The 13822-nt window shown below is 32.5% G+C and overlaps 1 protein-coding gene across 1 annotated transcript; it reads right to left on the bottom strand.

Annotated features, from left to right (window-relative positions):
• Positions 1–9210: 9210 nt before the first annotated feature.
• On the bottom strand, positions 9211–12218 carry LOC134718523 (complement C1q-like protein 2). Its single transcript, XM_063581116.1, has 3 exons — positions 12107–12218; positions 10646–10855; positions 9211–9967 (listed from the first exon to the last, which is right to left on the bottom strand). The coding sequence occupies exons 2-3, from the start codon at positions 10788–10790 to the stop codon at positions 9558–9560; spliced, it is 555 nt and encodes a 184-aa protein (XP_063437186.1). The 5' UTR covers positions 10791–10855; positions 12107–12218; the 3' UTR covers positions 9211–9557.
• Between the last annotated feature and the right edge of the window lie 1604 nt (positions 12219–13822).

The following is a 13822-nucleotide window of genomic DNA, read 5'->3' as shown; positions in this document are numbered from 1 at the left end:
ATGTGTAACACAACTTAGACAGCTGTGGTGTAGTGGTTAGTGCATCGGACTACTAACACAAAGGTTCCTGGTTCGATTCCCGTTCCGGGATGAAAATTTCAGGGACTTAATTTTCGGCTCTCCCTTGACACCATTTGCAAGTATGGTCTCAAGGAAACAATGATAGTCCGTCGGAAGAGGACGCTAAATGACTGACACTTGTTAAGAGAGAGAGCAATATATTTTGCACGTAAAGACACCCTTGTAGATTTCGAAAAAAAGGCAGCACTCGCACGCGCAAAATGGAAAGGGATTAATATAAGTAACAATAAGTTGTTTCCCACTCCACTTTAAATAAATATGTTTAAACTAAAACAACTTCCAGATAAGTAATGTTTTACATGATATATCTGTCATAAAAATACAGCTGTTGTTCAATAGTTGTCGTTTGTTAATGTGGTTCATAAGTGTTTCTCGTTTGTTCTTTTTTATATTGACTATAGCGTTGGTTTTCCAGTTGGAATATATTTACACTTGGTTTTTTTTGGGGGGGGGTCCTTTATAGCTTGCTGTTCGGTGTGAGCCACAGTTCCGTGTTGAAAACCATACCTTGACCTATAATGGTTTACTTTTATAAATTGTGACTTGAATGGAGAGTTGTCTCGATCATTGGCACTAATACCACATCTTCTTATATTTACTAGATCATTAGCACTAATACCACATCTTCTTATATTTACAAGATCATTAGCACTAATACCACATCTTCTTATATTTACAAGATCATTAGCACTAATACCACATCTTCTTATATTTACAAGATCATTAGCACTAATACCACATCTTCTTATATTTACAAGATCATTAGCACTAATACCACATCTTCTTATATTTACAAGATCATTAGCACTAATACCACATCTTCTTATATTTACAAGATCATTAGCACTAATACCACATCTTCTTATATTTACAAGATCATTAGCACTAATACCACATCTTCTTATATTTACAAGATCATTAGCACTAATACCACATCTTCTTATATTTACTAGATCATTAGCACTAATACCACATCTTCTTATATTTACTAGATCATTAGCACTAATACCACATCTTCTTATATTTACAAGATCATTGGCACTAATACCACATCTTCTTATATTTACAAGATCATTAGCACTAATACCACATCTTCTTATATTTACAAGATCATTAGCACTAATACCACATCTTCTTATATTTACTAGATCATTAGCACTAATACCACATCTTCTTATATTTACAAGATCATTAGCACTAATACCACATCTTCTTATATTTACTAGATCATTAGCACTAATACCACATCTTCTTATATTTACTAGATCATTAGCACTAATACCACATCTTCTTATATTTACAAGATCATTGGCACTAATACCACATCTTCTTATATTTACAAGATCATTAGCACTAATACCACATCTTCTTATATTTACAAGATCATTAGCACTAATACCACATCTTCTTATATTTACTAGATCATTAGCACTAATACCACATCTTCTTATATTTACAAGATCATTAGCACTAATACCACATCTTCTTATATTTACTAGATCATTAGCACTAATACCACATCTTCTTATATTTACAAGATCATTGGCACTAATACCACATCTTCTTATATTTACAAGATCATTAGCACTAATACCACATCTTCTTATATTTACTAGATCATTAACACTAATACCACATCTTCTTATATTTACTAGATCATTAGCACTAATACCACATCTTCTTATATTTACAAGATCATTAGCACTAATACCACATCTTCTTATATTTACTAGATCATTAGCACTAATACCACATCTTCTTATATTTACTAGATCATTAACACTAATACCACATCTTCTTATATTTACTAGATCATTAGCACTAATACCACATCTTCTTATATTTACTAGATCATTAGCACTAATACCACATCTTCTTATATTTACAAGATCATTAGCACTAATACCACATTTTCTTATATTTACTAGCTATTTGTTTATGCATAAATACCAAGTAACGTCATAAGTTATACGACCAATAGGAACATAATAGTACAAAGATAGATATAGGATAAACTGTAAAGTAAATAAAAAGATGGCCATTATCAGCAACTACAATCTCTAACAGGGGATCATCATATAAGAGGAGAGGTGTACTCGGGAAGCGGTTGTATAAATTGGTTAACTATATCTTATCGTCGATTGTCATATTACACTAGAAAACTTCATTTATTACCATAAAAACATGACAGTGGTATAACATTCACACAACTATAAAAGATAAACAAAAACCGTATTACAATAAACATTTGTCCAAGCGTTATTACTTTGTTGGTTGTGAAAATAATTTCCCGCCTTCTCTGATGATTTTGTGAGCACGGATGCATCAATATTGAAAACTTAGGATAACGATGGATACTACATCTTCGTCTTCTTTTCTGTATCTTCCTCCTGTTTTTGAGGAGTACATCCAATTTTGGCTTATATTAAACGGGCACAAATATTTATATAGAATGTAAGGCTTATGTAGCTTACATATTTCACACGAAACATTATGTGATGATATTACTATTATATTCACAAGTCTTTTAAAAAACAAAGCTTTCAATTATGAATTGTTTCCAATAGTCGATTGTTTTGATTTTCGAACGATGCATTACTATTGCAGTTGATTTTTGTCTTCCTTTAACTAAACGATGTTTAACATAAATGGAAAAGTTGCATCAGTTTACATAGCTACTAATTTCGGGGCGTTTTATAGCTCATTATGTGGTATAAGTTTTGCTAATCGTAACAGGCAATACGGGACTTGCTAACTTCTATTTCATTTGGTCATTAACTTACTATTGGTGAACATTAAAGGTAATTACCACATCTCCTTCTTTTTAATTCTATATTTTGTCTTTATAGTGTAATATAACCGAGCCCGCTATGGAAAATTAAATGGCCATTGTACCAAAAGTATAACATATTAATAACAAATGTACAATTATATACACAGGAAAACATGTTGTCCTGTAGGCGGATATAATTTGTTTGTTCGGCGAATAACAAAGGAAACAGACTTTCCGAAACTCATCAGGTTTAGTTTATCAAGTGGAGACAAATGTCGTCCAACAGTTACAGTTTCCCCCTTGTGTAAAATTAAATGTTTCACATTGCAATAGCCCTGTAGATAAAAGATAGCCTATTAAATATTTAATGAATTGATACTATATAATGAAACCAGAAAGACAGTTGAATATCAGCGACTATCAACGCATTTTCCATAGAATTGTATTTCTTAAAAAATAAATCGTATCCCCAGTAAATGTGTTCAAGACAGCGGTAAATCTGTACACTATTAGTTGCATTACCGGTCAATATATTTATTCAAGCTGCTCCACTATTCATAAATCGAAGTGAATCAGGTGCATAAAGCATTATTGTTCCTCTGAAGAAGTAAGTACGTTTTTAGTTTTTTGAATGGACAAGTTGTTGCAGTGTTCCCACTTCCTATGTGTGTGATACTTTTGTGGAATTTTATTATTTCAATTCAGTTCAAACAAATTGGATCTGCGGTTGGAATTGGTAAGAAAGCTGGACTCTGAGTTGAAACTGGAATCCTTATATGCACTCTTTTAAAAGAGGTGATGGTCAAATCCCAAAATAGAATACATTTTTGTATAAAGACAAATTAAGACAAAATGATAGAAATCAATGAAACGCGTCGACTATATCAATCAAAATTTAAAAAAAGTACAAATCTAAAACAGCGATGTGTTGAAGGCATGCCACAAAACCAGGTTCAACCCACCAAATTTTATCTTAAAATGCCCTGTACCAAGGCAGGAAAATGGTCATTGTTATATTATAGTTCGTTTCTGTGTGTGTTACATCTTAATGTTGTTTCTGATGTGTCGTAGTTCTTCTATATTTGATGCGTTCCCTCAGTTTTAGTTTGTAGCTCGAATTTGTTTTTTCTCTATCGATTTATGCATTTCGAACAGCGGTATACTACTGTTGCCTTTATTTGAACCGGGTAATACAGCTACCCAAATCTCTCAGCGGTATCACAACAGTTTCTAAACTGTAATAGCTCTGTCACATCGACAGCGACCTAAACAAACATAATACCTAAACTCGATATCATTCTGATCAAGCAGACAACTTTGTAAATACACTTGACGATGATAATACTTACATCATGTATGTACAGTGTAGTTAACATATACTTTCACTTATAAAAAGTGTATAATATATACATATATGGAGTTATTTTCTTTCAGAACGATGGGTCATTCTTTCGAAGAATCAACCCGAACGATATTATGTTTTAATGAACAATGAATCAAGGCATAAAATAATTACATGTGTAAGGTCATTATTTCCTTGATCAAAATACAAACTTTTATTTTCTTCAATATTTAAATTGTATGATATATAGTTTGTTGGTGCCAATCTTTGATAGGTTTAACAAAACAATCGTCATGGACGCACATTTTTACTTTACAAACAAACGTAATGGTTTGTCCATTTATTGCTACAATAAAAATTTAAAAAACATCATCATATATGTGTGATGAACTTGAATGTTTAACTTTTCATAACACTCTTGTATTAATATTCATTTTCATGTTACGTGTAGATGTTAAATAATTCCGTGCTCTCTTCGTGTCAGTTCTTACCTCTATACATCTTACTCTATCAAACGATCAACAGGGCTGCGTTCAATATCGTAGCAGCTACGTAGTGCTACGTAGATTTTGACTATTGAACGTATAGCTATAGACTAGTTGTTACATAGATATTGATAGCAGCTAAGAAGCGGCTACCTATCTGCTACAATATTGAACGCAGCTCTCAAAACAGATTTTTATATTTTTATGAATGATAGCCACGCACTGCACAATATGGTTGGGGAATATAGAATTAAATCTTGGTGGTTTTTTTTAAATAAACATGTATTGCTATTTAAAAGAAAATTATTCTGAATACAAGTAGTTCATTGGTAAACATTGTTAAAAAAATATTGTTTACGCGATACAAATGTTATTCTAGGAAGCAGTTTGCCGACATGTTTTCCGTATGCATAGTGACCTGAGCGTAACCCTCCTCGTAAAAATCCGGTGATCGCAATACGCATGCATCTGTCATTAAAATATACAAGTAGCTAATTGTAAATGTTAAACACGTGCTCAATACCCATGTTTTTTTGTTATTTGTTTACTAAAAGGTGACAATCGCTAAACTTCGGCTTCAAAACACGGCATTTAATGAGCAGCCATATTTGTTTAATTATAATAGACAGAGAGAGGGGAAAATGACGATTATACGTTATATTTGCGTAAAAAATGAGAAAATCGTGCACAGAGGACTAAGTTTATGACATATACATGCATTGGTGTAAGAATTGGATAAACATTATTTTTCACCACTCACTCGTTTTATATGACTTAAACTACATTGGTGCAATAAATTACTTACAAAGTGATTTGTATTTTCAAACACCGTTATCAGGGTTATTGGGTGTTAACAATTCATTTGTGTATTTCTTCATGCAGTTACAGTAATGTTTGCATTGTGTCTAGGCAAGGACTTCTAACGTGTTTTTCTAGATTAAATAGCGAGTTGTATTTCACAATCGTAATGAGCCGAAGGGCGTATTAAACCTGAATGCATCAGAAAGGAACATAACACTTTTCTGGGGTCGGTAAAATAGAATGGTAATTCTGCAAAACATTGTTGATGATATGTTTTTTACCATATATCAATAGTTATCAAAGGTACCACGATTAGACAATGCATATTTAACACTTCGGTGTTGACATGAATATCAATAATGTGGTCATTTGTATAAATATCCTGTTTACAAAACTTTGAATTTTTCAAAAAGTAAAGATTTTCTTATCCCAGGCATAAATTACCTTAGCCATATTTGGCACAAATTTTTGAAATTTTTGATCCTCAATGATCTTCAACTTTGTACTTATTTGGCTTTATAAATAGTTTGATATACGTGTCACTGATGAGTCTTATGTAGACGAAACGCGCGTCTGACGTACTAAATTATAATCCTGGTACCTTTGATAACTATTAAGGTGTTTCTAGTCGTAGAAGAGACTTCGGGTTGTCATAATTGCCTTAAGAAAAACCTCCCTCCGGTCGGTCTTTCGTTCGATAAATCCTGACACCCCATGATGTGTTCTACGAAAACAAGTTCTTAAACATGCATTCTCTATAACGTGAACATCCTGATGTTTTCGATGATGTTGATCACCCGAAATTATTAAATTAAGTTAATTTGAAAAATCTTAATAACAAAAGGAGCGAACTCCGCGAAAAAAAAAATTCAAAATAAAAAGTCGAAATCAAATGACATAACAAAAGCGTCAACACATCAAACAAATGGATAACAACGAAGTGGTGTCTTTTACGTCAGATTTTCTATAAGAGGTACTATATAAATCTTTCAGTGAGTATACATCTTTAATATTGTCAAGTATGACATGTATCCCGGAAACAGATATGTATCCGTATTGATCAATAAGGTTATTGTTATCTTGTTTCATATGGAGATTAAGTGTATCCTGAAACAGATCCATCTCCGTATATACGTAACGATACATGAACAGTGGCGGATCCAGGGTGGGCCGGGGGTTTGAACCCTATCCTTTTTTAACGATCCATGCATTTGAATGGGGAAATAAAGTTGGACCACCCCCTCTTTTTACTGGGTTGGGAACCCCCCTTTTTAAAATGGCTGGATCCGCCTCTGCATGAAGTAGATACAACTAAGGATGCTTGCTCCTCCATTTTTTTTTTTACAGATTTTCGGAATCCTCTGGTTTTATACATTTATTGTCATTAAAACCCCTAACTAACCCCTACTTTTCTTTTCATAATTATATAACAAACAGTTTAAACAGTCAAATTTTATAAAATTCTTGTTATATTTTCATACTTTTTGAAACAAATAAAGAGCCAATGTTAAATATAAGAAAAATCTGGAGAGAATTATTTCCCGCGTAATTTTAAATGGCTTTGATCTCGAAAACGAGCACACGGACCCTTCATTTTTTTCTACTTTTTAGTTTCATTATTTATATACTTTCAATTCATTATAGTCTTTTAAAAAGCTTGTTATTTTTAACAGAGTAGCGAACATCCTTAAAAAGACAACTACAGAGAACAATTGTAGGTCTTTCAACTCTTATGATATATCTTGTTCTAAATCCTCACATGCATAAAACATGCATAAAACATTTTTAATTGCTGGTCCAACTTTCTCAAATAAAAGTCCACAGTCAAGAATGTCCACTACACACTGATCTGTTTGACTGTTAAAAGTGTATTGACCATTTTTGGATTCGGTAGTAAGATCAATTGTACGGTCATATAAATCTGTAAGATAATCAATCTGTTCTGCTTGCTCATTTACTATTATTGAATAATTTTTAATTTCGTCTTCATTAACCTTTTTTCTGAGTTCTTGTATCTGTATTTCTTGAGTGCTGATTGCTGTTCGTGACGGGTTTTATTGGCAATATCTTCCCAATACTTTATTTTTCCATTCAACCTTTTCTTCTACATTCTGCATATGGTTTTAACTGTTTTAATATGGATTTTTTCAAGCAGCAACTTTTTTCTAAGGATTTAGTATTTGTTTTAAGGACTTTTTTTGCGTCTCTCTTCCTAGTAGATTCATGGTTAATTTGGTTTGCATTGATACACATTTTCAATTTTTTCTCTAGGTTTTGTATTATTTTTTCTCGGTTGATATTTTCTATCTTTAGTTTTGTATTCTCTGTCTTTGTTACTTTGCTCTGTATTGTTACTTTATTGAAAGCATTTTTTAATTTCGTAAGAGTTTCTTATTTATTTTTCTGTTGATTCGTTGCTTTCAACAGTTATAATTTCATTTGGATAGTTACAAACTTTATGGAGGAACTAATTTTTTTCTGTTATGGTAAGTCCCGTTTCTTGTTTTGGACATGTTCAATTTTTCTTTGTAAAGTTTACGCAATCCAAAGTTAAGCTTTCGAATATTGTTATCACAAAGGTCGTTTTTAATTCAAAGAAGCTGAAATGACGATTTAAAGAGATAGCGAAGTGACGCTCCATGCTGTCTGCGTAACTGATCTTGTTCAAACAAAATCCTATTTGTAAATAAGTTGATACTTTATGGTTAATTAAGGGAGAAGGTTTCATACCATTCAAAGGTTAAATACCGCCACCAAGGTTCCTTGTTGAAGACCGTATCGTGACTTATAATAGTTCACTTTTATAAATTGTGACTTGGACGGAGAGTTGTCTTATTGGCACTCTTATCACATCTTCCTATATCTATTTATTCAAATATGTAATTTTCACTTAGAACAAATATATGAAAGCAATGTCATTTTATCAAACAAAAGTTCGATATATGCTGTTTTAAAGCTGTGTGTGTGCTTAAAATTCGATTCTAATATGGCGTGCTTTGTGAATAAACCCATTCTTTAAATCAAATAAAATGTGTTTTCGCTGTGTATATTGATTACTGCAGAAAAATGAGTTTTATCAAATTGGCATGTATTTAATATATTTCAACAACTTAAAACACTTCTTAACTCTTAAATGATGCACATGTTGTTACTAATTCATTTATTATGACTGTAAAGTGCTCCAATTCCAAGTTAACGTTGGCTTTTCAAAACTCCTCCCTCTGTATGCTTGTCGCTATAACATAACTTAAATTTAATTTATAAGTGTTCGTCGCTGGGTTACTGTATTTTTTATCGTGATTTAGAAATATCTCATTTGATGCGTGAAGATATGCATGCGTAATACAGATCCAAATACAACGCACATGTCATTCTCCAAATATACCGACGCCTATGTTCGGAAAAATGCACACATTCTTTGAATTTGGTACAAGAAATTATGATTTACTCTCGAAATGATTTGTGGAGAAATGATTAATCATATATAAAAAAGATGGACTCTTACAGTTTGATATGTTAAACCGGTAATTCCAGTGACCCATCTTGTTCTTTTGTTGGTTTTTTTGTGTGGTTTTTTTTTGTGTGGTTTTTTTTTGTGTGGGTTTTTTTGTTTTGTTTTTTTTGTATTTTGTTTTTTTTGGGGGGAAGGGGGTACCTTGTGTTCTTCGAGAATGGTATAGCTTATCCCGACGGACTTAATAACAATAAAAAACAAACGCAAAGCAAGAACTTTTGAAATAATACATTTATTTGTGAATTAATATGTAAGCGAAGCAATATCTATGCAGGTGTGTTCAGTTTATTTTAAGACGTTGACAGTTTGTAATTTTTTGTTTCATTGGAAATGGCAGTTTGACATGTCGGTTATCTGAAACGTGACGATTTGATACTTCTGTTATCTCATGTGTGGTGATTTGATATGTCTGTTATCGGATGTGCCTATTAATATTTGTGTTGCGAAGTTTTGGATAGTTTGCCATATCAGTTTATCTGGAAACTTGTATCTGGCTCCTGAAGAAAGAAGCAATATACTTTGCATTTCAAAATCTCAATATGTAATGTACAGTCAGACGGTTCAGTTTGCAGGTTCAGATATCATGAATCCAGAGAATGTAGAATGGGAACGCCCAAACGCCTTTTCCGCTTCCGGTCTATTATCTTTCTGGACATAAACGGTATCTCCTAAATTCAATTGCAGGACGGCTGTAAACGTGTAACTATCCCCTTGTGTTTCGCTTGCATAGGGAATCATAATTGATGTTCCACTCTTCATCAACATCATACGTAGTGGACTAGGGGGAGCAGACATTACTGTACCTCCAAAAAAGTAAGTACCTTGTTTTGGGGCCTTAAATTTTCCTGTTCCAGGACTATAACCATTGCCTAAGTTTGTGACAACATTGTTAAATTTTATTATATCACCGCTCCTCAAAGCAACAGTATCCGCTGTCCATACTGCAAGGAAGGCCGGACGGGGTTCTGAAACTAAAACATAAAAAATATTGACATTTGAAATATTTTCCTCTGCCTATACAATTCAATTTACATTAAGATAGTAAGGAACAATAACGTGGTGTATCTATATATGGGTGGTTACAACAAAGGTTTTATAGATAATTATGTATTATGCGTACAAATTACATTTAATTATATGTTGACCTTGTCATGGTATCAATATATTTTTCTGTTGTAATTGCTGAGAATTGTTTTATCATGTTTATAGTCATATTCGTATATTTCTGACAAATATTTGCTGTAACTCATATTTTTAAAATAAATTGGAAATGCTTTGTATTGAACTCTTTTTCAGAAGAAATGAGGACCAAATACAAAACTTATGATCAGTCCACTTATTTGACATGGGTAATAGGACATGCGTATTTCAAATATAAGTAAAACTGCTTTTGTTGTCTACATATTTGAATGTTTTTCAATTAGCATTTAAAGAAAACGTATACACATTTTTTGTATACTTATTTAGGTAGAAATATATATGTATGTTTTAACACTTTATAAAGTCACGTCATACATCATATAAATATGGAAAACCCACAAATTACAGTTTTCGGAGCTTACTGTCCAGCTAAATACATTTTCTTGGATCCAAATATGTCTCTCATCATATCAAACTTTTTTAATGTAAATATTTTAATTCAAACTTACAACTTTGAAGCTTCGATTTGATTGCTGCTAAATCAAACTGAATAGCCTGAATAGTCTGACGAACTGTTTGATCCGTCTGCAGAGCGACTCGTCCAACAAGGTTTAAAGCGACAATTGCAGTAAAGATGTGAACTAATAGAGCCATGGCCACTGGTTTTGGCGGGAAGTGACACCGGTGTTGCAGTGATGTTATGACAACAAAGTTAACAGCTGAAATGAAAGTTTTAAGAACTAATTATTGGTTGCCTGTCAACATATGTGGTGCGTCGGATAGAAATCGACCTTATGCAAATGAATATCAATATATATCTGTTTTGGAAAAATATGTATGCTAAGTATGTAATAACATTAACGGTACCAATTTTTTGCACCAGATGTGCATTTCGACAATACATGTCTCTTCATTAATGCTCGTGGCCAAAATGTGTAAAATCCAAAGCGTATAAAAAAGATGAAGAGCTATCATCCAAAAGTTCCAAAAAGTATAGCCAAATCTGTGAAAGGAATCAGAGCTCCGGAAGGGTAAGCATGTACAACATAGTTCATAATACAAAAAGTATACATTATTGAATGATACACTCTTCAGAAATATGTCTTTGTATATAACAGTTTTAAATTAGACAAGCATTTCTTCTACCTTTTGAATGACAATTGACAGCATAGACAGCACGTTACTATTACAATATTTAAAAATGCCTAGTACTTTTTTACATTTGGGTATTTAAAATAATATGGAGGTATGAGCTTCCCCCTTAAATCCTTAAGGTCAAGGAACAGTAAATGGGCTATGTCGCAGATTTTGCTAAAAATTTGCATACAACCTTGGCTCGTTGAACCACAACTGAAAATCGAAAAAAATAAAACATTTATCTCTCTTATTATCTGAAAAATTGCAGATTGATTTCTTTTAATATGGGTAAATATTTGTATAGAAAGCACATAAAATCGGCGAAAAACCTTCTAAAATTTGTCTTAAAATCGGCAAATTTCTAATTCTACTCCATATATTTTTCTTAAAAAACTATATATTGTTGATAACGTTACGATAATTTCGACTTTTTGTTGGATTTTTTCACAATGAACGCAACTTTGAATGATGCATACCGTAAAAACGAAGTCGGTGACCCTATCTTTATTTTGCATCATTATAACGGAAATTTATATACCAACAACATATAGTTTTTTTTTTTTTTTTTAAATCTATGGAGTAGAATTAAAGATTTGGTGATTTTAAGACAAATGTTAGAAGGGTTTTCGCCGATTTTGTGCTTTCTATACAAATGTTCACCCATTTTGTAAGAATTCAATCAGTAATATTTCAAATGATAATTGAGATAAAATCATTATTTTTTTGATTTTCAGTTGAAGTTCATCGAGCAAGAGTTGTATGCCAAATTTTACTGAAATCTGTGACATAGCCCATTTACTGTAACTTGACCTTAACTAATATTCATACTATACCATGTCTTTATAGTGCAATAGAAGCGGGACCGCTATGGAAAATCCAATGGTGAGGCGACGAATGTAGCTTTTTAAAGTTGTTTCACACAGGAAAAAGGTTGGTCCTGAAGGCAGATATTGGTAAATAACCAATCAGGGTGTTTTTATCAAGTAGAAGAGGGACGGAAGATACCAAAGGGAACGATACGATTGTCTTTGACGAGTTTCCCTTCATTGTAAGTGTTTCTCAGTCAAGTACTTGTTGGCGATGATACAGAAGTGTAATTGAGGACAAGTATCTACGGACATCTTGCTACGGAAGCAGATGTCCTGACATGAATGTCATTGATATGGTTATATTTATAAATTTACTAAAGACAAATTTTTGAATTTTTGAAATACTAAGGATTTTCTACCTCAGGCATAGATTACCTTAGCTGTATTTGGCAAAACTTTTAGGAATTTTGGTCCTCAATGGGCTTCAACTTCGTACTTTATTTGTCCTTTTTGACTATTTTGGATTCTGGCGTCACTGATGAGTCTATACACCTTATCGCTATTAGCCTTTGACGCATACAACAATCACTTTTCCATTGTGGCGTCAGATGTTTTGTTTTATGACGTCAAAATTTTACGGGAACCTGTGTGATATCCAGTAATGGCGGACAAATAGCGATAAGGTGTATTGTAGACGAAACGTGCGTCTGGCGTATATACTAAATTTAGTCCTGGTATCTATGATTAGTGTATTTACAACCACTGGGTCGACGCCACTGCTGGTGGAGATTTATTTCCCCAGAGTGTATCACAAACCCAGTAGTCCGCACTTTTTGTGCTGACATGAATTGTCATTGATATGGTTATATTTATAAATTTACTGTTGACAATTTTTTGAATTTTTGAAATACTAAGGATTTTCTACCTCAGGCATAGATTACCTTAGCTGTATTTGGCAAAACTTTTAGGAATTTTGGTCCTCAATGCTCTTCAACTTCGTACTTTATTTGTCCTTTTTAACTATTTTGGATTCGGGCGTCACTAATGAGTCTATTGTAGACGAAACAAGCGTCTGGTGTATTTACTAAATTTAGTCCTGGTATCTATGATGAGTTTATTTCAATTGCGTCACATTTTAATTACTTGGATCATTCAGAATCATTCACAGAAGTTGTTCATTATGTTAATTTGAGACATCTAATAAAAATAAAAAGCAAAAATATCAAAATATCAAAATATACAGAACTCCAAAGAAAATTCAAAACGAGAAGTCTTCAATCAAATGGCGACATCAAAAATCTCAAAAACATTACACGGTTCAAGAAAACATCTATCAGATTCCTGACTGAATTGGTAGAAGCATTTCTTCAAATAGAAAATGGTGTTTTATAGCTAGTTAACCCTCTCACTTGTGCGACAGTCATTTACAATTCCATATATATAACATGTATAATAGAGAAACTGACAATTATATTCACAAACTATCGTAAGCGTTCATTCAAATACATATAGCACGCTAAACATATGTTTGTTTTTAAAAATCTACATAAAACGATGTTTGGAATTGGTTGGATTGAAATTTGATACGCCAGACGCGCGTTTCGTCTACATTATAATCCTGGTACCTTTGATAACTATGTTAGACTCATCAGTGATGCTTAGATCAAAATAGTCATACAGCAAAACAAGTACAAAGTTGAAGAGCAGAGGAACCAAAATTTAAAAAAAAAATATGGTTTG

The sequence above is a fragment of the Mytilus trossulus genome, chromosome 5 (assembly GCF_036588685.1).
Source record: "Mytilus trossulus isolate FHL-02 chromosome 5, PNRI_Mtr1.1.1.hap1, whole genome shotgun sequence".
Taxonomy (NCBI): Eukaryota; Metazoa; Mollusca; class Bivalvia; order Mytilida; family Mytilidae; genus Mytilus; species Mytilus trossulus.
The sequence above is the reverse complement of the archived record's forward strand: the minus strand, read 5'-3'. Positions and strand labels throughout refer to the sequence as shown.

Coding starts and splice junctions, on each gene's coding strand:
- LOC134718523 (XM_063581116.1), bottom strand. CDS start 10,790: ATGGCTCTATTAGTTCACATCTTTACTGCAATTGTCGCTTTAAACCTT. Junction 9,968..10,645: donor CAAATCGAAGCTTCAAAGTT/GTAAGTTTGAAT, acceptor TTTATGTTTTAG/TTTCAGAACCCCGTCCGGCC.